The sequence below is a fragment of the Phlebotomus papatasi genome, chromosome 3, assembly GCF_024763615.1.
Source record: "Phlebotomus papatasi isolate M1 chromosome 3, Ppap_2.1, whole genome shotgun sequence".
Classification (NCBI taxonomy): Eukaryota; Metazoa; Arthropoda; class Insecta; order Diptera; family Psychodidae; genus Phlebotomus; species Phlebotomus papatasi.
Window position 1 is genome coordinate 555231 of NC_077224.1, and position 22838 is coordinate 578068.

At 37.0% G+C, this 22838-nt stretch overlaps 2 protein-coding genes across 6 annotated transcripts; one reads left to right on the forward strand and one right to left on the reverse strand.

The window, feature by feature from the left end:
• On the reverse strand, positions 1–22488 carry LOC129806324 (PR domain zinc finger protein 10-like). 5 transcript variants are annotated; one of them, XM_055854830.1, is made up of 9 exons: positions 22379–22483; positions 21441–22090; positions 21168–21371; positions 12211–12603; positions 12049–12141; positions 10789–10962; positions 6544–8159; positions 3313–3589; positions 1–639 (listed from the first exon to the last, which is right to left on the reverse strand). In XM_055854830.1, exons 2-9 carry the CDS (start codon positions 22048–22050, stop codon positions 611–613), a joined length of 3396 nt encoding a protein of 1131 aa, XP_055710805.1. In that variant the 5' UTR covers positions 22051–22090; positions 22379–22483; the 3' UTR covers positions 1–610. The 5 variants fall into 5 exon arrangements, with proteins under 5 accessions (XP_055710805.1, XP_055710806.1, XP_055710804.1 ...); XM_055854831.1 differs by having other exon boundaries at positions 1–636; positions 22379–22468; XM_055854829.1 differs by having other exon boundaries at positions 1–3589; positions 21168–21368; positions 22379–22488.
• LOC129806329 (uncharacterized) lies at positions 15107–20299 on the forward strand. Its single transcript, XM_055854854.1, has 2 exons — positions 15107–15984; positions 17692–20299. The coding sequence occupies exons 1-2, from the start codon at positions 15126–15128 to the stop codon at positions 20259–20261; spliced, it is 3429 nt and encodes a 1142-aa protein (XP_055710829.1). The 5' UTR covers positions 15107–15125; the 3' UTR covers positions 20262–20299.
• Positions 22489–22838: the final 350 nt, after the last annotated feature.

A 22838-nucleotide genomic window follows, 5' to 3' on the forward strand; every position in this document is an offset into this window, starting at 1 on the left:
TTATTGCTATATATTTTATTATCTCTCTACAATCATTTCTCTTCTCCTGGCATTAACTACATATTCACCTCTTCACCTGCCTATAAAGTGTGTCTGTGTGTCTTTGGACTCTTTTATAAGATTTAATCAAACACATTGTTTAAGCGAATTTATCTCTCTTTTCTTGGGTGCTTCTTCAAACCGTTAGACAATGTCCATTACGATCAAATATTACCTTTTCCTTATGCATCATTTTTCTTCTTCTAAAATACACAAAATTCTTTTTCTTTTCTATTAAATATTGATTATTAAATTAATTTAATTTTTCTTTTACTTTTGTTTAAAAATACAATTTTTTTTTAGAGGCACTAGAGGACAAGTTATAGATATATATTTATTGGAGACATAATTTTCATCAAATATGTTAAGTATTTGCCGACTTCTTTTGCGCATTTTCTAAAACTGATCATCTTACAAAAAAAGGGACCAAACATCATACTCCCTTCAATTCGATCCCATCTCCTTTTTTTTATATCACAATCTACAATATTTTTATTGCAACAATATATTTTTTTTTATTAAAACTCCACAATTTTATATTTTGTTGGATTAAAAATATTAAATAAAACACTTATGGTTTCACTTGGTTCTTTTTGTCTGCTTGTAAAATAGGAAGAAAAAAAGAAGTAAATGGGCCTTTATTCTCTTCATTTTGGAATTTGAGGTTATGTTAGATCTAACCTAATAAAACGTCGTAAATCTCTAATTAAATCTGGAAATATTTTGTTCAAGTAACCAAATTTATTGTTAAAAGACGAAAGATTAAGTTGCAAAATCCTATTATGCTCTTATTCTAACCCTAAGGGCCTTGAGAGACATGAGGATTAGCCGAGAGACGGCTTAGCGTAATTATATTCAAAATAATGGTTAAACCATATTTCCATAATTTTCCACTAAGTCGTTTCTTCGCTTAAGTCGCAAGTGTGTCTAGGGCATAACACCAAAGTCAAGGGTGATATCATGATAACTTATTATTTTTGATAGAATCCACTGTCGACTTTGAAAAGTTTAAATGAATCGATATTTACCAACTGTCACATTCCTTTAAGATTCCCGTTAAATCATTGCTCTACCTGCCGATTTTACTCGAAGGTTTTCTAAATTTTAACGGTATATTCTAGTACATTAAGAGAAAATCTTTAGATTTTCGGCAGAATTTCTGCGTAGAATATCTGTAGATTTTCGGCAGAAATTCTTCCGAAAATCTGCAGATTCTCTGCAGAATTTCTCCCTAAAAAATCTGCATAACCTCCATTACTTCACAAAAATATTGTTGATTTATGAAGAAACTGTAGAAGTTATAAAGAAAATGGTATGCTCTGCTTAACAAGCATTACCGATTAAACATTCTAGATGAGTAAAAAGATACAAGCAAAAATACTAATTTCTTAAAAACCGCCCATGAAATGATACAAAAACACGAAATTTAAGTCGACACTCTGTTTAAAGTTTTCACTTCACTATTCTCTACTTAGAACACGGCGTCGCAGAATTCTTTATTTTATATAAACACTGTGAAATCACCAAGAGAATCACTCTATTGATTTTTGCAATAAATTTCAGTGAAAAATATTCCATCTTTTATGACACAGCTGTCTGGAAAGTCTGGAATGCAGAAAAATCTACAGAAAATCGGCAAAATATCTACAGAAATTCGTCAGAGTATGCACCAGGATTCGTCAGAAAATCTGCAAAAATTTCTGACGAATTTTGTCCCAAGCCCAAATAAAATTCGTAGGAATATCTACAGATTTCTCGGCAGATTTTCGGCAGAGGTGTAGATATTTTCTGCAGAAAACTTAAAGATATCTGACGAAATTATTTGACGAATTATTTTCAAAATTGCAAGCTTTTGAAAATTTCCTATTAGAGGTGATCTACTATTTTGAGGTTACTTCTTGCATAACCTCAATTTCCAGAGTAACCTCGATTAAGAGAATCAGGCCCATTATGAGAAAAATATAGTTTTTAAATATTGCTTTTACGTGACTTTAAAAAATGTTTCATGCTCATCACTAAATTTCTAATTATTTTTTTTGTTTTTTTTTTTAAATTTTGTTGATTTATCGTGCGAAATGTGTTTTTTTTTAACTATTTCCCTAGGAATCTCGTTGCGTAAGAATTGTTCTAGAATTTTTTTGTTTTGTTAACAAAGCTCAAACTCTTTTTTTATATGATTTTTTTTGTGTTTTCTAAAAGGGAAAAGCAAATATACATCATTAAATAAATTATTTCAATTTCTGTCCCAAATTTCTTTATTCTTTTTGAGACACAATTTCTCTAATTGTTTACTATTTAATTTTCTCAGTTTCTTCAATAAAAAAACGAGGTTTTTGAAGAGTCTTCTTCAGACATTTGTAAACACTCTCGACAAAGCCCATGACATTTTAGTCGATGGACAGTAAAAAAATCCGGATTTCTATAAATGAAATTCCTCTTTTTTTCCAATAAAAAAAACGAATAACTTACGTGATTTCCCTGACAATTTTTTTTTTCAAAGGAATTTCTTCTTTTCTATCGCACCAAATAAAGTTTTTTTTTCAAATATTTTTCGGTTGTCTTTTCCACCACAGAAATATCGACAAACCTGGACAAATTGCTTTTAATTTTCATGGAGAGGTATTTTGTCTTGGACTCCAATAAAAATTTTGCCAAGAACTCCCCAATCCAAGTGAAAAAATTTACAACAAATAATTGCAAAATTTCGGACAATTCTTCACCATTATATCGTCGATAGGCGATTTCAAATGGAAAACAATTGAATTGCCACTAAAAAAGACAATTTTTCTCGAGCTAACAAAGTCTCTCAGCCCAAGAATTTAGTGACCAATCCTCTCTCTCTCGAGAGAGAGGCAAAATTCAATGCAATATCCTTTTGGACTTTTCATCAAATCAATCCCTTGACTAGATTTGCATGCTGTGAGATTGAATGCCACAAATATTCACAAAATTCCCTTCACGAAATTCACTCTCAGCCGGCACTCTGAGAGTATCCACTCGTTGAATTCAATTTATGCCTCCCATTCATTCCTGGCATTTGCTCAATCTCCGTCCCAAGAATTACCGGCTTCATGTGCATATACTCAATTTCCTCAAATAATTCTGGCAATCTCGATAGATCACCATTGGAATCACCTGCTGAGCCAGCAGATGATCCATCTCCCACAAATTCACCCCCAACAACCTTTAAACTAACATCAATCTTCGACAAATTCCCCACATTCTTCTGCTCAGCCACATCGGGATCATATGGACAAATTTTAATCAACTTACTCTCTTCCGAAGCTGCAAGGTAGTTCCCTTCCTCCGGTGAATAATTCTCATAGTCCACAGTGTCTGACACTCCCACCAGTTGATCATCAAACTGCGAATTGTTATTCTCAAAACCGGTGGGACTGTCAAAGGACACTTGCTGATCATTCTTGTGGATGACAATTGATGAAGAATGGGCAGACAACTCGATTTCTTTTATGTGCTCAGGATGCTTTTTGCGTTGATGCTGCAGCAATTTGGCCTTTGAGGCATATTGCTTATGACACCAAGCACAGCCCTGAAAAGACCCCCCAAATACTTTCAAAATCAGTTCAATTCAAAGGCAACTTAAAATTTATTGGTCTGTATCCTTCATAAAGGCCCATTTAAAAGAAGGTATTTTGATCCGAAAAATCCCATTCGAAATAAAAGTGTCCTATGAATAAGTTTTTATTCGAAATATTTTCGAAAATCATTATTTTTAAAAACTCTTTTTCAAACTTTCCAATGTTTCGAAATAAAATGGGACATGAACCTATCACAGCTATATTTTTAGCCGAGACACACGAGAGAATTTTATCAGAGGGCACGGAGACTTTACAAATGCGTTAACCCTTTAACGACGAGACACTTTTTACGGACTGAAAATTAACAATAAAAATTAAACTGATAAACATAATCAATGATAAGTCTTATATCTAACCTTGGAAAGTTCAACAGAATCTGAGTCGGTGTATTTTGTGCTTCTGTGAACGATAGGGACAAAAATAGCCCAAAAATTTAAGTAATTTTTCTGACAATACCAATGAATAATAATTTTCGATCTAATCAAAAATATTATACGTATGAGTATTGTAGTTTTTATTCCCAAAAGGGTTTTGCTTAAAAAAATTGGAAGTATAAAAAATAAATAAAATCAATTATGAATTTGAGAATTTAAAAATTCGCCATTTTTGAGCTTAAATATTTACTAAATAGCAAATAGCTAGAGACTTGCAAAAAATATTCTAGATCCCTGCAACCTTCTACTTTACAATTATGTACAGACATAAGAAAAAAATAACTTTAGGTAGATAGAAAAATTATTTTCTTTATGGGACACCAGTGTTCCAATCGTCCTTAAAGGGTTAAATGTCTATTTAGATAAGGATTATTTGGATTCGAAATCTCCCTTCCGAAATAAAAATCCCCTATTGAGCTCTAAGGTAAATTAAGCTAATTCAAAACCTGCTTCAAATGGAAATTTTTCGCTACTCCAAATGGAAACGTCACTGTTTTCATTATAAATACAGTACAAAATTATAATATTTATATATTTTCTATACCACAGTTTCATTATTTAGTTAATTTTACTCCAAATAAAGCGAAAATCCATTCATATTCACAAATTTTTATTTGTTAATTTCTCAGAAAAATTAAGAATGTACCCTTTCACCATCGAATTTTTCATCGATCGACCATGTTTTCCAATGAAAAACACAATGAAGTGACTGTTGTTTATTCGTTTTGTTTAATATTTATGTCATATTTCTGGCTAATTTTAGTTAAATTAAGTACTAATCTTTATTGTTAACGGTACGTGAATTTTCAAATGAAATAATTACCTATTTCATGAACAAAAAGGGTTTTTCTGAAGGAGAAAAGACCAGGAATAAGAACAAATCCTGCACTCAGGAGCAACTCAACAAGGTTTTGGAAGCCTTTCGTCGCGGTTTCACTTACACTGTTTGTCTCCAATTAGAAACTTTCCCTTGTCTCCATTTGGATTAATTTGTTTCCAATAGAAGCATTTTACATTCGCATATTTTTCTTGTATTTAAGAAGTTTCCAAATTATATCTAAAGAATTTTCACTAAACCAGTAACATTCTAGAAGAGTCAAGGAGCAAATTTATGTATATTATGACAACTGTAACCAAAAATTCTTCAGTGTGCCATAAATGGATAATTAAAATGACAAATGAAATTTTTTTTAGCACATAACTGTTCTGAAGTACTTCTTCTTCTTCTTCTTCTTCTATTTTACGTTTAGGCTGCCGAACTCACTCGGGTTCGAGTGCATATAGCCATAAAGTACTTCTACATAAACGACTTTTCTTTGTAGTGGTTCCTGTCGTGATTGTAACACAGCCAGGACTGAGGAAAACAGTTGAGAACAGTTCAGACAGGAATAAATACAAAGAGAAGTCGATAACGCATAAGCACTTGAGAACAGTAAAGTACTAAAAAAATGTTCAGGAGAAAGATGTTTTTTAGTGCAAAGCTATTCTTACGGGCTTCAGCGTTATCAACTTTTCTTTGTATTCGGTTTTATCACGACTGTTTTCTTCAGTCTTCGGCTTGTACCAAAACCACCAAATAGTCGTGCGTGACAGGAACCAATGCAAAAAGTCGATAACGCAGAAGCACATAAGGTCACTCATGTACTAAAAAACATGTTGATCAAAAAGATTTCCCTTTTAATTTTTTATTGAAATAATATCATAAGTACCCTATCATCTCTTTTGTCAAGAGTCATAGGGGGCAATCTTCCTCCTGAACATATTTTTAGTTACTGTTCTCAAATGCTTCTGCGTTATCGGCTTTTCTATGTGTTGGTTTCTGTCTAGATTGTTTTTCCCAGTGTTCGCTGTATTCTAAAACCACCAAATAGTCATGACGGGAACTAATACAAAAAAAAAATCGATGCACTGAGAAAAAGAGAGGGTGCGATTAACATTTTTCCTCAGAAATTTAACACTTTTTAGGTGTAAAAATATATCAATATTTTTACACTATCTTAGTGGTAAAATTAACATGAAAAAGGATACCTTTAACACCTAATACACCTAAAAGGGTAATATTTACACCGATTTTGAATAATACTGCAGGGTAAAATTAACATTTCCGGAATGTTATTTTAACTTTTTCGGATTTCTCTTACTCAGTGTAATGCAGAAGCAGTTGAGAACAGTAGTGCTAAAAAGTGCTTTAGCACATGAGAACAGCCATGTACTAAAAAATGTTCAAGAGAAAGATTTTCCCTTTAAATTTACCATTTAAATAGCACCATAAGTACCTTATCATCTGTTCTTTTATCAATTTCTTTTCCCTTCATACAACTTTACAACGTTTCAAGGGAATCCTATCAAAGAAACAAACCACTAAAGGTGGTTTTCCAAGACTCATTGATATAGCAAAGTGCATTTTGTAATACCCTCGTTTAAACGGACCCTAATGGCAAATTTAGTGTGAGGAGAAAAAAATCACTAACCTGCGGATGTGTCGTGATGCTTCCAACAGTTTGAGAGTATGTCAAATTGGAGAAGCCACCAACATCTGGACAATTTCCCTTCAGTCGGCTCGACATGGGCAACTCAAGTCCCGGATGATTCTTCAGGATATGAGCCTTCCTCTTGGAATTGCTCTTGTACACTTTCTCACAATACTGACAATAGTAGAATTTCTGATCCTTGAGAATGGGCAAATTGAGTTCAGGAACTGAATCTATGGGTACCATTGGATGCCTCTTAGCCAGATGATTGACTAGCATGCCGCGTCTCTTGAAGCCGACTAAACAATCGTGGCACTTGTAAATGAAGCGCTGATAGTCATTTGGCGAAACTTTTGGTGAGAACTTTTTCTTAGGTGACTCTTCTGGATTCTTACTGATAACTTCCCCATCCAGTTGTTCTTCCTTGTAGCTCTGGGTATCTGCTGGTGGATCAATTTCTGGCGAATTTTGCTGTAGAAGCTTCTCTTTCTTGGCTTTTGCTTCATCAGAATGGGATCTCTTCATATGTTCCCTCAATTTGTCCTTCCGCTTGAACTGCTTCCCACATTCTGAACACAAGAATTCCCTGTGATCTGAATGCCTTAGCAGATGCATCTGCAACTTACTTAGAGTAGGAAATTGTTTTCCACATTGCTGACACGGGTGTTTTGTGGCTGAATGGAAAGTTCGTATATGTTTCCGGATGATTTTGTATTCCTTAAATTTCTTCTGACAAAATTTGCACGTGTAAATACCATTTTCTGCATGAGATCTCACATGCAACTTAAAGACCAAGCCATGCTTAAAGGCTTCTGTACACATGGGACAAACAATCAGACGCCTCGGATTGAGATGCATCTTTACGTGAACAGCAAGAGCCGAAGAAGTAACAAAGCGCTTGGGACAGTGAGGACACCTCAATGGTCTCGACTCATTGGCAGCATGAACTAAATTATGACGTGCTAAACGTTCAGCTGTTGGAAAGGATTTTGGGCAGGAAGTACATTTGAACTTGTGAAAAGTATCCTTATTCTCTTTGTTATTGAGAAACTTCCTCGTAGAATCCAATTTTAATCCCTCCTTGACCCCATCAATTCTCCTATTGCGCTCAATTTTGTTATTCCCACAATCACTGAGACTCTTCTCAGCCAACGGATGTCCCGAATGGGTCTGCATATGTTGCCTCAAACGCATTGAAGATCTCGGAAAGAGCTTAAGACACACCGGGCAAGCTACTTTATTTCCCCCACCACCACCAAGTGGTCTCTTCTTCTTCCTCTGCACATTCTTTTTCTCCCCATACATCTCATCATCATCATCGTGTTGATTTAGATGATCCTGAAGGGCTTCCGAATTGCCAAATTTCTCATCACACTCAAAACATGGCCAAGAATTTTCAACATGATTCATTTCAACGTGATCTCGTTCGTCAGGAACTATCTGACGCAGCCCATATTTGTCAGCATACTCACGACTATAGCCAACTCTTAATTCTTGCTTAGGTCGAATAAATTTGCAACTCTTGAAAAACAATTTGCCCTCGGATTCAAAAAGTAGAAGATTCTGTTGCTTGAAATCTTCAGCAATACGCACAAAACGCATCCAATTAGACGTATCTACAAAAAAGGAAGGATGCAAAGGGAACATATTTTTAACCCTGTAGGGAAATTCAAGCCATAATGCTAAACCTTTAGTCCTGCACACAGTTTAATTTATTGAAGCAATTAATAATTCATGAACAACTACCGGATATATTTACCTATAAAATTAAATGTTAACGAGCTATAATTACTGGATCAGTTAATTTAAAACGACACGTTGCTCACAGAGATGAATTAATATTATTCAATTAATTTATTAGACAGTTAATCTTTTACAAATTTAATATAAGGGAATGCTTTCAGGCTTCGCACATACTCTGGACTTCGAATCTGACCTAATTTTCTTCACGAAATATGTGACTTAAGATTAGCTATTAAAAAATATTGCCATAGAAAGGTCAGTGTTAAAAATGATTTTGAAAAAACATAGTAAGGTAAAGTGTCCTCGAGTCGACCGGTGGTCAATATTTGAATGTTTGATGGTGAATTTCTATAAAATTGTCACTGATTCGTATTTATTTATAGAATAATTGACCTATTAATGTTAGATCATACACAAAATATTAGTGCAAATATAAATAAATTGAATAAATAACTCTACCGGTCGAATTGAGGAACCGGTCGACTTGAGGGCACTTTACCTTAATGTAAGAAATAAAATAATTCATTGAACATTTGAAATGGAGTATTTGCCTGAATTGACGCGGTGTACGAAGTGCACAGTAAAAAATCGTGTAAAAAGAAATAACGTGCACAGTAAAAAAATTAACACTATTATAGTGTGTAATCTTTCACACCACTATTATAGTGTTAAAAAGTGGAAAAAGTGTTTAATTTAAAATTGTTTAATTTAAAGTTGTTGATTTTCAAGATGTTGAATTTGGAATTGTTGAATTTAAAAATTGTTGAATTTTTATGTGTAAATTCAAAAATTGTTAAATTCTATTATTGAATTTTCTTTTCATTTCGAAGATTTTGATTTTTTTTACCTTTTTAGACATTTTTATTGGTTTTTCCTGTACTCGGGATCCCCCCTAATGCGAAATGATTACATCTGATGCTCGGATCTTCACGATAGACTTCTTATGCATACAAATATTTGATGTTCTATATGACCTTTGCCCAATGAAAAGTATGTTGACTGAAGTATAAGTTTTAATTGGAAATTCAACAATTTTTACACAACTTTTGTTTAAAAATTCATCAACTTTTGTCTCAAAATTCAATAACTTTTGTTTAAAAATTCAACAACTTTAATACCATAAAGTTGTGTATTTTTCACGCTATAATAATGTGAAAAACTGTAATCATACTATAATAGTGGTAATTTTTAGAATATGTCAAACAGTTTTAAATCACGAAACATTGTTGAAAAATTTTTATGATTATAACAATGAGAAATTTTACACAGATCGCAATTAAATAATTAATTTATTCGATTTCACACTATTATAGTGTTAAAATTTTACATATTTTCAAATTAAACAACATTGTTGAAAAATTTTCAACTATAATAGTGGTAATTTTCAATCACGTGACAATAAATTACCAAAATGTTGTGCATTTTTTAAACATTTTTAAATTAAACAACTAAAATGGTCGATTTTGCACTATTATAGTAGTAAAATTTTACACAATTTTTTTACTGTGTGTAATTTCCAAATTACCACTACAACACAGTAAAAAATTTTTGGCTGGTTTACCATAATTTTCATTGTAAATTTTACATTAAACGTGTAATTGTGTGTACTGGTACACATTCATGTAATTTCTACACATTTTGTCTGAAAACTGTGTAATGTTACACGAAATCTGTAACAAAATGTACACAGCTGTGTAATTATTCGTTAATTTCGCTTTACGGTGAAAAAAAAACGTAATGTAAAACAAGAAAGTAAAATTTGATACCGTGAGATGTAAAAAACCACTTTCGTTACAGTATTCTCTCTACTTTTGCATTAGCAACAGAACATTACTTAAAAAGTACAATATTTCATCATTTAATTGATTACACAATTGATTACTCGTTTTGCTCAAATACATAATTTGAGTAACTTTACAAGAATAATCGCGGTAAAAAAAGCAAATTAACAGAGTAAAAAATCGTGTAAAAAAAATAACGTGTAATTTCCAAATTACCACTAGAAAAATTGTAAATTTTGATTTTTACTACTATTAAAATGGTAAATTTTGTGTAAAAAATAATTTGTGTAAAAATTTTTAGCATGTAAATTGAAACATGTAATTTTTACCACTATTCAAGTGGAACAGTGTCACTTAAAAAGTGGTAAATATTCTGCAGCGTGTAAAATTTGGGGCGTGTACTCAAAAACGTATTAAATCGCCATTATAGTTTGACAGCTGCTAGAAAACATCCACCTCGGTGAGCATTTTCTTTAGTTTTTTGAGTTTTATTGCCTCTAATTTCGCGAAAAAGACCAAATCGCACGCTGACGGAACGACTGGAAATGCTAAAATAATCATGAGGTATGTGAAATTAAATTAACATATTTGAAACTGCCCCGTACTCTTCTAAATCGTGTTTGAAATGCCTATTAAAATTTATTTATATATTTTTTATCTCTCAGGTTTAATATTAATTTAAAAGGTAATAAAGATTAATAATAAAAAAAAAATTACTCACTCTCATTAGCCGTCTCTAGTATCATCTTTCCATCAATCAGAAGCAGGGGATAGTGCTGCGGAGGCTCAGCCTTGAGATGACGAACTTCCTCCTCGCCAACCTCACGAAGGTCACCCTCGAAGGGGCCAAATTTCGTACGCAGTGGTATGTCCTTCTTGGAAAAGACTGTGTATTCTGCAGAGAAAGAGAGAGAGAGAAAGGTGGTAACAGGCGACGCCAAGACAAACACAATTATTCTGTATGTTGTTACTCAGGCAACCACCCTAAACAAATCAATATTTATAACACCATTAATCGCGACAACAGTGTTTAGCAGACAGAGAGAAAGGAAAAAACATCAGGATTTCGTGATGATTGTTGACAATCGGAATGTCTACAATTATTCAGACTACAGACATCCAATTCTGTTCACTAACACGGATTACCGGACATCAACGCATCTGGGACATTCTCAGTACTCTCTTGGCACTGTGGATAGTTTGTGCGACCATCAACCGGTTAGTGGTCGTGGGAAGAGTCATGCTTATGACTATGGCACGCAATTTAATCGATTTCACGGCTGGAAGAACGGCGGATGGTGTGGGAATGTTAAATATAATCTACCCATGCGATTAAACCGGGTTGATTTTATGAGAAATTTGAGTGAGAAGACTCAATTGAGACCAGTTAGTGCCATTGAGGAGTATCACACAATTCAGAAGTTGGATTATAATTGGAAACATCATCCAGACAAAATTGCCAAAAGAGATGAAAAATATTCCATTAGGCAACCTCTAAAACCGATTTTCCGTGGATATGCCAATGATTCATCTTTTCACAAATTCACCGATCCCTATCTCTCAACTCAGACTCTGGATTTCTCCCTCCTGACCTCTCCGGAAGAATTAAAAATATCCCAGAAGAACAATATAACAGTCTGGGACTGGTTGCAATATCCCAAAACCTCAAAAGGATATGGCTTGAAGCATTTACCGGAAGTGAAACCTGCTAAAATGAATGATTCCCTGGATAGAATTCCTCTTAAATTTAAGAGATCAATTCAAAATAACTTCACAGAATCCCAGGCTTCTTTTATCCCTCCCAAGACAAAATATCTGCATCAGGACGTAATATCCATTGGACAAATCACCTCATCTGCCCCAAGGGATAAACTTCCCGATCCTGAAAGTCAAGTCTATGGCTCCACAAATAAAAGCATCAATTTAATTGGTTTACCCCAAGTTCCCAGACAACGAAGATAGACAAGAAAAAAACACTTACCAGAAGGATACTTCGGAGACTTTCCAATATACAAATAAGACGTAGGCAAACTGGCCCAAGCTCGACATGGTACATGTTTATCAGCAACCATCACTGCAAAAAAAAATTAAAAATTCCAAAATCTCCTGCCCAAAAAAGAAAACCCCTCAAAATCAAACTCACAGCATCCATCTTTTTGAATCTTCCTCTGAGACTTCCGCACTGAAGATTTCTGCGGGAAGCCTTCGGAAAATACACAATATTTCTCATTGATGCTCTTCACATCATTGATATCGACATATTCATCGGAGAGGGAAGAAACATTGACAATTTTGAGATTATTCTTATACGATAAATCTCTTTCTTGACTATTGGCAAAATCCAACAAAATCTTCCCATCATTCAAATCAATATCCATCGATACAGAATCTGATCCATTTGGATTGCTGTCGTATGATGTCTCCTGATCGCTAGTCTTCACATTTTCCGAACTACCGGACATTTGATGTTGCTGCAGCAAAAAATCCGGCAGCAAATGTGGTTCCTCGCGACTTGTGATGTCATTAACAGCAGCCACTGCAAGAAAATATCCGCACAAAAAAAAAAATACATTGAAGCATCAAACTGAAAAGGCGATCTTAACGCCACCTTGTGGTGACTGGAGAAAATTTTCATATCTCGAAAAGTTTAAGAATAGGTGAATTGAAGGAATTTCGAATTATAATAACAAAGAGAGGTAAATTGACGAAAATTTAATCAACAGTAGGGGGTTCCGGAAGTCGTCGAGAAACTAACAATCACTCAGGGAAACCCATCAACTATCTTCAGAGCTTTCGGCTCGTCTCCGAGCCTTCATCAGTGGTCAAGTCTTGCATTCCTCTGAGTCTCGTTCAGGGTTTTTGGTCAGTATTGCAACAAGGCATGAAAGGTAACGAGGGCAATACTTTACACTGTCCTTTAACAAGTTTTCTCAACTTTTGGCACAATTTTGATGTAATTTCTTTCTTCTTGGATTTTGCTTGACAATTGCTAGGAGTCTTCCTGACTACTGATGGAGGCTTGGAGACCGAGCCGAAAGCTCTGGAAATAGTTGATGTGTTTCGCCCACAATTGGTATAAGATCAATTTTAGCGCTCCAATGTGTTCTATTTCAATGAATTATTATAACTAAAATTATATTAATAAGTGGTGGAGATACACGAACATTCTCAGAAAACCCCTAAATATGACAATATAATTTATTTTAAAACTAACAACAATAAGATTATAAAAGCTCAAAAAGTGCCCAAAAGTACTTAGCCACGCTAATAGGGTCATTTATCTAAAGCGAGACAGTTCGGAAAGTTGGACAAAGCAGTGTGGAATGTGAGACACCTCCTTAAAAACTTGATAATAAATCAATTAAATATTTCAATTTTCGATAAAAAAGATTATTAAACTTAATTTTATGATTATTTTTTAGAAGTTAAAAATGCAAAAATCGTTATAATACAATCAAAGAGTGACTTGCAAAAAGAATTTAAAAAATGTATTGCATGCGTGATATTCATAACCTTCACACGGTAGTTGTCATTTTCTCTGTTTCTTATGGAAGTTGCTAGGAAAATATCAAAGTGTTTTGTATGATTTTTCAGCATAATTTGTGAAATATTGTTAAGTCCGCAGTGAAAATCGAAGGACACACATCCATTTAAAAGGCGAATAAAAAATATTTGTGAAATAATTACATTTAAAAAGGATAGAAAAGTGATATAATTTCGCATTGCTTTCAAAACATGTTTTATGAAATCTTGGACAAGTTGATTTTGTGAATGAATTTGGTGGTTTTGTGCAGTGAAATAATGTTAACAAGAACGACAAAGATCCTTAAGTATCCGGAAAAATAGTTGCAACAGCAGTTAGAAGCTGATAAGGAGAAAATCTCGCAAAAACTCCTGGAGAAAGACAAATAGGAGCCTCTACAGAACTCCCAAAGCAAGTGGAAAAGGACTTGGGCGGATAAGGAATTGAAATGTGCTAAAAATTGCATCCGCTTTAAAACTATAACTGCTGGACAGCGCGAGGCGTCTGTGAAATTTACAGAACCTCTTTTTGGTTGGACGTCAAGGAAATTCTTGGTAATTAACGTTCCTTAATTGTTACTCGGACATAAAAGAGGGATTAGCATAACCATCAAATGTGCAAGTATACAGAGTGTACAAAATAAGAGAAACCCGTTGCGATCTGCCACAATTCAAATAGTTCGATTAATCGAATATCGATGAAATATCGCCGGGTTATCGGAAGTCAGCTGATTTCAAAATGGCTTTCCTCTACCGTTAATTTTTTCTCTGAACGTGAAAAGTGAATAAAAAAGTGTGCTCCAAAGAAAATTGTGGTTTTTCTCAGCGGATAAGGAAAATTTTGATCCGTTCTCACCGGGTACTGATAAAACTATATTTCCAGGTATATTTCCCACTGAATTATCTAGCTGAGGTGCTTGAGAGGACTTTTCTCATCTTTTTTGTCCACTCATAGGTATATTTCCCACTGAATTATCTAGCTGAGGTGCTTGAGAGGACTTTTCTCATCTTTTTTGTCCACTCATAGGTAACATCCTCTTCATTTGATCCGTTCTCACCGGGTACTGATAAAACTATATTTCCAGGTATATTTCCCACTGAATTATCTAGCTGAGGTGCTTGAGAGGACTTTTCTCATCTTTTTTGTCCACTCATAGGTATATTTCCCACTGAATTATCTAGCTGAGGTGCTTGAGAGGACTTTTCTCATCTTTTTTGTCCACTCATAGGTAACATCCTCTTCATTTGGTCCTGTCTGAGTCGTCGAGGGAGCAGCAGATTCCCGCCAGCAAAATGCCGTCCAAGGAATTGAGCAGGCGTGCATACAAAGGTCAATTAACCTCTGTCCGGAAGATTGTGGAAAAGTACCAGAGAGATCCTGAGAATTTGGAAGATGGCCAAGCTGAGACTGAGTTAATAGCACAGAGAGATATGGTCGGGATTATCCGGGGAAAATTTAAGGCTGTGCAATCCGAGATTATCGCTTCAGCAGCCCCTGAAGACAAAGAAAAGGAACAGGAAGAGTTTCTAACCTTCATGGATGAATGTCTTCAGGTGGAACAGGAACTTAGTCAGTTAATCGCCGCAATTACCACTCAGAAGAGAGGTTATAATGCAGCTGGTGAAGCTTCAGGGCTGAATACATCATCTGAGAATCAAACTGTCCAGCAAATGCTCTCACTGATGCAACAACAGCTGCAAGAACAAAGATTGCAACGATTGAGTGAAGAAAGTAAGCTGAAGGAGCTTCTACAAAATCAACGGAAGGAAGTTGAGACTTTACTGGAAGCTTCTCGAAATAATTTGACAGCAACGCTCGAGAACTCCGATATTCTTGATGTCTCTGACCACAGTGCAAAGCTGGAACCAATCAAAATTCCCACTTTTTCCGGGGATTATTGCGAATGGATGACATTCAAAAATCTTTTTATCTCATCTGTAGATAAAAATATAAGACTGTCAAAATCCCAAAAGATGCAATACTTGAGAAATTCTACAAGTGGAGAAGCACTTGGACTCTTCGGTAGTCTCCCAATCACTGACGAGAATTACACCATCGCTTGGGGTCGTCTTGAGAAGAGATACAACAACAAGATGATCATCATTTCTGCGTTCATGGATAAATTCCTGAATCAGCCCACCATTACTAAGTCTGATGTCACTGCTCTACGGAAGCTGCAATCCACAACTTCTCAGGCTTTGGAAGCTGTGGATGCATTGGGAGTTTCATCAAGAGATCCATGGCTGATTCATTTGGCGCTGAAACATTTGGATCATCAAACTCAGACGCAATGGAGTGAAAAGTGCCCAGACTCCATTCCTACCTGGACAGACTTTGACGAGTTTCTTGAGAAACGCTGCAGGAGCCTTGAGAGCTGCCCAATCACACAAAAGAGTAAGTCAGGAAAAGCTTCTTCTTGTGTAGTTGAGAATAAAGTCAAGGAAAATTGTAGTTTTTGCAAAGTTAATCCTCATAAATTGTTTAAGTGTAGGAAATTTCTGGGTCTTCAACCCAAGCAAAGGTTAAGTACAGTCAAAAATCTGAAAATTTGTCTAAACTGTTTGAGCGAATCCCATGTAATTGATTCATGCACTTATCAGTTATGCAAAAAATGTAATCAAAGACATAATCACCTGCTCCATGACGCGTTTGTCCCACATTCTCAGTCGAATAACAATCAAGATAACCCTAACGACACCATGTCAAATTTGTCTCAAGGGAATAGACCTACTCCTAACACATCTGCCACCCTAAGTTGTTCCGGGGCATCTGGGGGAGTAAAGTCCAATGTCTTGTTTGCAACCGCAATTGTTAGAATCCAAGGGCCAAACAATCATGTCGAATCTTGCCGTGCTGTGCTAGATCCAGCTTCCCAAATCAATATCATTACTACGTACATGTGTCAGAGGCTAAGATTAGTCCCCAAACGTACTAATTTCATGATTGATGGGGTAGGATCCATTATGCAAACTGGCCACCAGGAGGTGCAGGTGAACCTGCAATGTAATTTTGAGTCTTCCCAAGAAGTTGAAGCAATTCATTGCATTGTCATGCCCAAAGTAGTTGGCGAGCAACCCAATTTTGTTGTTGATATGAGCCAAATTGCAATTCCATCTCATGTTACTTTAGCTGATCCAATGTGGTTCAAGTCTCAAAAGATCGACCTCTTAATTGGCGGAGGCTTGGCGTGGTCGCTTATGAAACCCGATAGAATCAAGCTAGGAGAGGGATTGCCCTTACTGCAAGACAGCATATTTGGTTGGCTGGTCGTAGGCCCATGTCCCCCTGCCTTCGATCATACTCACGCTTCATGTCACCTCACGACACTCACCAGTATTGAACGTACGATTCGCAAGTTTTGGGAGATCGAAGAGGTGCCGAAGGAAGTTACAACTCATTCCGAGTATCAGGATGTTGAAGGTCATTTTTCAGCCACAACCTATCGACATCCCAATGGTAGATATGTCGTGCAGCTGCCATTAAATGAGAATGTCCAGAACTTGACCAACAATCGTCAGCTGGCACTCAGGCAGTTAAACTATCTTACCAAGAGACTAGAAAAGAGTCCTAAGTTGATGATGGAGTACGATGCAATCTTCAAGGAGTACTTGTCCCTTGATATTATCGAAAGAGTCCCTGCCCAGGAACTGGAGAATCGGTCGTATTATTTCCCTCACCACTGTGTGATCAGAGAGTCCTCTTCCACTACCAAAGTGCGAATCGTTTTTAACGGTAGCTCAAAGTCTAAGTCTGGATTGAGTCTCAACGATTGCTTGTTGGCTTGCCCTACTGTTCAGCCTACACTTCTGTCTATCCTGTGGAGATTTAGAATGCACGAAGTTGTGCTTACCTGCGACATCGTAAAGATGTACCTGCAGGTGCTCCTAAACCCTCTACATAGAGACTTTCAGAGATTTTTATGGACGGACAGGGGAGAAATTGTTGATTACCGATTCCGTACAGTTTGCTTTGGAGTATCAGTATCCCCATATTTAGCTACTAAAGTGCTGATGCAGTTAGCGGAAGAATATGAAGAGATTTACCCCATTGCTGCTTCCATTTTGAGAAAAAATTTCTATGTGGATGATTGTTTGTTTTCAGCCTCAACAGTTGATGAAGTCATCGAGGCCAAACAACAGCTCCAATCCATACTTGGTGAAGCATCAATGAAACTCTCCAAATTTCGCTCCAATCGGATTGAACTTCTTGCAACAGAAGATCCATCGACAGAAGCCAAAGCTCCTCTTGTACTGGACGAAGAAGCAAAAACATTGGGCATACTGTGGAATCCGGTCATTGATGCATTCCAATTTCGTGTATCAGGAAGTTTGCAATCGGAGACTTGGACTAAGCGACAGTTATTGTCTACTGTGGCGAGGATCTTTGATCCGTGTGGCTTAATAGGCCCAATCATAACTTCTGCAAAGCTGTTGATCCAAATAGCTTGGACCAAGCCTATTGGATGGGATGATCCCATTCCAGATGATCTTCTAACTGAGTGGAAAGCTTTCATCGTGGATTTGACAGATATTAGCCAATTACGCATTCCGAGGTGGATTTCTACGATTTCGAATCCTTCTCACATGGAGTTGCATGCCTATTGCGATGCAAGCATGATGGCCTACGGTGCTTCAATATATCTTGTCTACGAGGATAGTCAGTGTAACAGATCTTCTGGACTGCTTGTGGCTAAATCAAGACTCACTCCAATCAAGGGAAAACATGATTGCACAAGGACTCTCACCATACCTAAGGCTGAGCTTTGCGGCGCAGAATTAGCCGCGCAGTTGATGAGTACAGTATCTGAGGCATTAAAAATTCCCAATACATTCTTCTGGACTGATTCTATGGTGGTTTTGCATTGGATATATGCTCCACATGGAAGAAAGGACACGCTTGTGAGGAATAAAGTTTCCAAGATATTGAGTTCATCACACTCCCATCAGTGGAGACATGTCAAAACTTCGGAAAACCCAGCCGACATGATATCTCGTGGAAGCAAGGTGAAGAGTTTGTTGGATAACTCAATGTGGTGGCATGGGCCAAGTTGGCTTCTTCAGGGTCCGTCGGAATGGCCACCCGAATTCTCACCTACAAGTCATCTTGACTTTCGTCCTACGATGGTGACTTGTTCTGAAGTGTCTGCAAAAAGACCATGGCTAAGCATTTATGAAGCCCTAATGTTGCATTGCAGCTCATTTGTCAAAGCTACACGAGTACTGGTTTGGGTATTGAGAGGAGTTCAACGTTTCAAATCCAGACGTCAACGTGTAACTCGAAGCACGTCTTGTGCTATTCCTGATCATCTGCAAGTTGCTGAACTGAGGACAAGCGAGATGTTGCTAGTCTCTTGGGATCAGGCATCTCATTTCAAGGACGTGCTGGCATTGTTGAAGTCAAATCAACTGAACAAAATCACTTTACCCATCCGAAAACTTTCTCCATTCATTGATCATGATGGGATTTTGCGTGTTGGTGGTCGCCTGAAAAATTCAGAGCAGTCTTTTGAAACTTGCCACCCTGCGCTCATCGGAAGTGGAAAACTTTCGGAGTGGATTGCTCAAAGAGAGCATCAGCGTCTCTTGCATGCTGGGCCTCAGCTAACGCTGTCGTCCATCAGAGCAAAATTCTGGCCACTGAAAGGGCGCAATTTGGTTCGCAGCATCATTCATCGGTGTACTACGTGTATACGAGCAAAGCCGCAATGTGCCGAACAGTTAATGGGAGACTTGCCGTCATCCAGAACTACACTTTTGCGTCCCTTTCTTCACACCGGAATGGACTTCACTGGTCATATTCTGATCAGGAGATCGCCCAGAGGATCTGTTGCTGAAAAGGCCTATGTAGTGGTATTCATTTGTATGTCCACTAAAGCAGTTCATTTGGAGCTGATCACTTCATTGTCTTCGGCCGCCTTCATTGCAACATTCAGAAGGTTCATTGCTAGAAGAGGGCTTCCCGCGCATATTTATAGCGATAACGGGACTAACTTCGTGGGCGGTGAAAAGGAGCTTCGGAATTTGCTTCGCAATCACAATGTTCAACAAGATCTAGCCAACTTCTCCTCCACTTTGCATGTGCAGTGGCACTTTAACCCACCAGGAGCCCCTCACCAAGGAGGTTTGTGGGAGGCAGCTGTGAAGTCCTTCAAGACTCACTTCATGCGTGTGGTTGGAAATGTCCGCCTGACATATGAGGAATTAAACACAATCATCGTGCAAATAGAAGCTGTGCTTAATAGCAGACCACTCATTGCCCTCATGGACGACCCCAATGATCCCCGAAGCCTCACTCCTGGAGACTTTCTTGTTGGAAATGCCCCAACGCAGCTTCCTGTTGATCCTGGAGATGTGGTGAACGTCGATCACTTGAACCGATGGAGACTGTGTTCAAAACTTCAACATGATCTCACTACCAGATGGAAAAATGACTACCTTCACACACTACAACAACGCAATAAATGGAACAAGGAAACCCCTAACTTCACTGAAGGCGATGTAGTGCTGTTGAAGACTGAGAACATGTCAAGTTTGGAGTGGCCGTTGGGACTGGTGGTAGATGTGTTTCCGGGGAGCGATGGTAAAGTTCGTGTGGCACAATTGAGGGTTCGCGGAAAGTTAATCACACGACCTATCACAAAGCTTATCAAATTGCCCGTTGATGAATCTTAAATCGTCAAGATTATGTCTTTGAAAAAAAAAAAAAAACACAAGTAAAATTTCCTTTTGAATTAAATTTATTATTGTAAACTTTCAATTTAAACGCCATTTTGAAATAGGGGAGAAATGTACAAAATAAGAGAAACCCGTTGCGATCTGCCACAATTCAAATAGTTCGATTAATCGAATATCGATGAAATATCGCCGGGTTATCGGAAGTCAGCTGATTTCAAAATGGCTTTCCTCTACCGTTAATTTTTTCTCTGAACGTGAAAAGTGAATAAAAAAGTGTGCTCCAAAGAAAATTGTGGTTTTTCTCAGCGGATAAGGAAAATTTTGATCCGTTCTCACCGGGTACTGATAAAACTATATTTCCAGGTATATTTCCCACTGAATTATCTAGCTGAGGTGCTTGAGAGGACTTTTCTCATCTTTTTTGTCCACTCATAGGTATATTTCCCACTGAATTATCTAGCTGAGGTGCTTGAGAGGACTTTTCTCATCTTTTTTGTTGAATGTAACATCCTCTTCACAGAGAAAACCCTCAACATTTGATTTTCTACAAATTTTGTATGATATTTTGTCATTAATATCACTATGTCCAACTTTCCAAAAATTTTTGTCCCGCTTTCCAAAATTTTGTCCATCTTTTCAAAATGTGTTGTTTTTTTTAATTTGATGGAATATTCCAATTAATTGGTTGAAATATCTATTATAAACTGTTAAGATTCTGTTAGAATATTTCACAAGCAATCTCATGATACAAAAAAATGGTAAAAAATAATTATTTATTCAGTTTAAAAATGCATTTGAAATTGAATTTTTTCTTAAGTGTCTCGCTTTCCATCATTCACCCTATAATTTGTAAAATAATCTCTAAATTGAAAAGAAGCGAAAAAAATTGCGAAGGGGACTTACAGAGAGGTGACATGCTGCTGTGAAGAAAAAGCCTCTCCTGAGGATGCTCATTTTCCACGTGATTCTGCTGCTGATGGAGAATTCCAGGCTGTTCCACCATCGAATAGTTGCTTCCTGACTGATTGACCATCATGTTGGTGTTCTGGTTCTTGTATCCAAACTCTGACAGCTCATTGTTAACCAGGAGCTCAATTCTCTCTGCTTCTGTTTGGGATTTTTATTTCATTGACCAGGACGTCTTTGGATGGGAAAGATAGAGAAGTGAGTACTCACCATTATTTACCACCATCATCCCATCATTCTGATCAACCAGACATCCAGACGCATCGTAGCCATTGTACTGCTGCTCATAGTTATTCATCGGATCCTGAGCCATATCCTGCAATCCGGGAACCAATTCCACAACACTCCCAGAAGCCTGATCATGAGACTGCAACATCCCATTGGGCACTTCCTGATAGAACCTTCCGGCATTGTCTCTGTGCAGGATAATTTGGGGCTTACTGTCAATGTAAGTCTCCCCTCCGCATGAATTGGGTATGTGATAGGGTTCTGTGGCAGGGGCTGCTTCAATTTGTCCAGGATTGGGATAGTGGTTGGCTTCCTGGGCAGGATCATTGACACTCCGCACATAAGTGTTGAGCACTCGGGTATTTGTTGAGGATAGAATGTAAGTCTGAGCAGGATCAATTAGTCTCTGCTCATTCCCAATAACCCCCAAAAGATTCCCAGAATCCGGAGTTTCTGGTGTCTGAGTAACAAAAATGATGTTACTGTAGCCAGAAGCTGTGGAAGCAGCCGTGGTGTACGGTGGGGTATACCGAGCCGCTGAACTGAAGTTGGGATCATACGGACTGACTTGATATTTTCTCGACGTCTCCATTACTGAGCCTCCCACTCTCCGGCCTTTGACGACAAATCAACTGCGAAGAAAGTGCCAGGAAGCAGAAAATCACTCTATGCCCATTTTTCCACCCCCAAAACGGACACTTTTGTCTATCCTTATCGCTGAGATAGCAATCAATCTCTCGCGGATTACGTAAATACGGCGCGATGGTAAAAAATCATTAGGAAAATTTGGAAAAACCCACCAATCAACCACCCATCATCCCACCGCTCAAACAAATCTTTTTTCACCCACAAAACACACATTTCCTGCCAATTTCCTCAGATTAACTCTTGGTAGGGATGCAGAGAAGGATTCTGCTTACATTTTTCCTGGAGAATTGTGCACATTTACCAGGTATTTTGTCACTTTTCACAACGGGAAAAATCACACTGAAAATAGTTTTTTTCGCACTTCGACTGTCACTGACATTCCGATTTGCAGCGCACTCTGCGTGTACTAAAAATTTTGAGAGAATTAAAAGGGGAATCTCTTAAGTTAAGATAAGACCATTTCCCTCCCTTTTTTAAACTTCAACTGTAGGAAGTTCCAATAAGACGAAAATGTAATGTGAATAAATGGAATACCTGGAATGGTGAAATATCTTATTCCTTTTTATAAATACTCTATTCAATAATAAAACAATGAATATAGAATACTAAATAATTTTCCACTAAAGTTTGATAGAGTAAAAGTAAAGGGTATCGGCAAGGGGGAGATATATTTGGGTGAAAATGTGTACACCACTTCCAGGCACTTCCACAATTTTTATGGAAGAGGCCTTT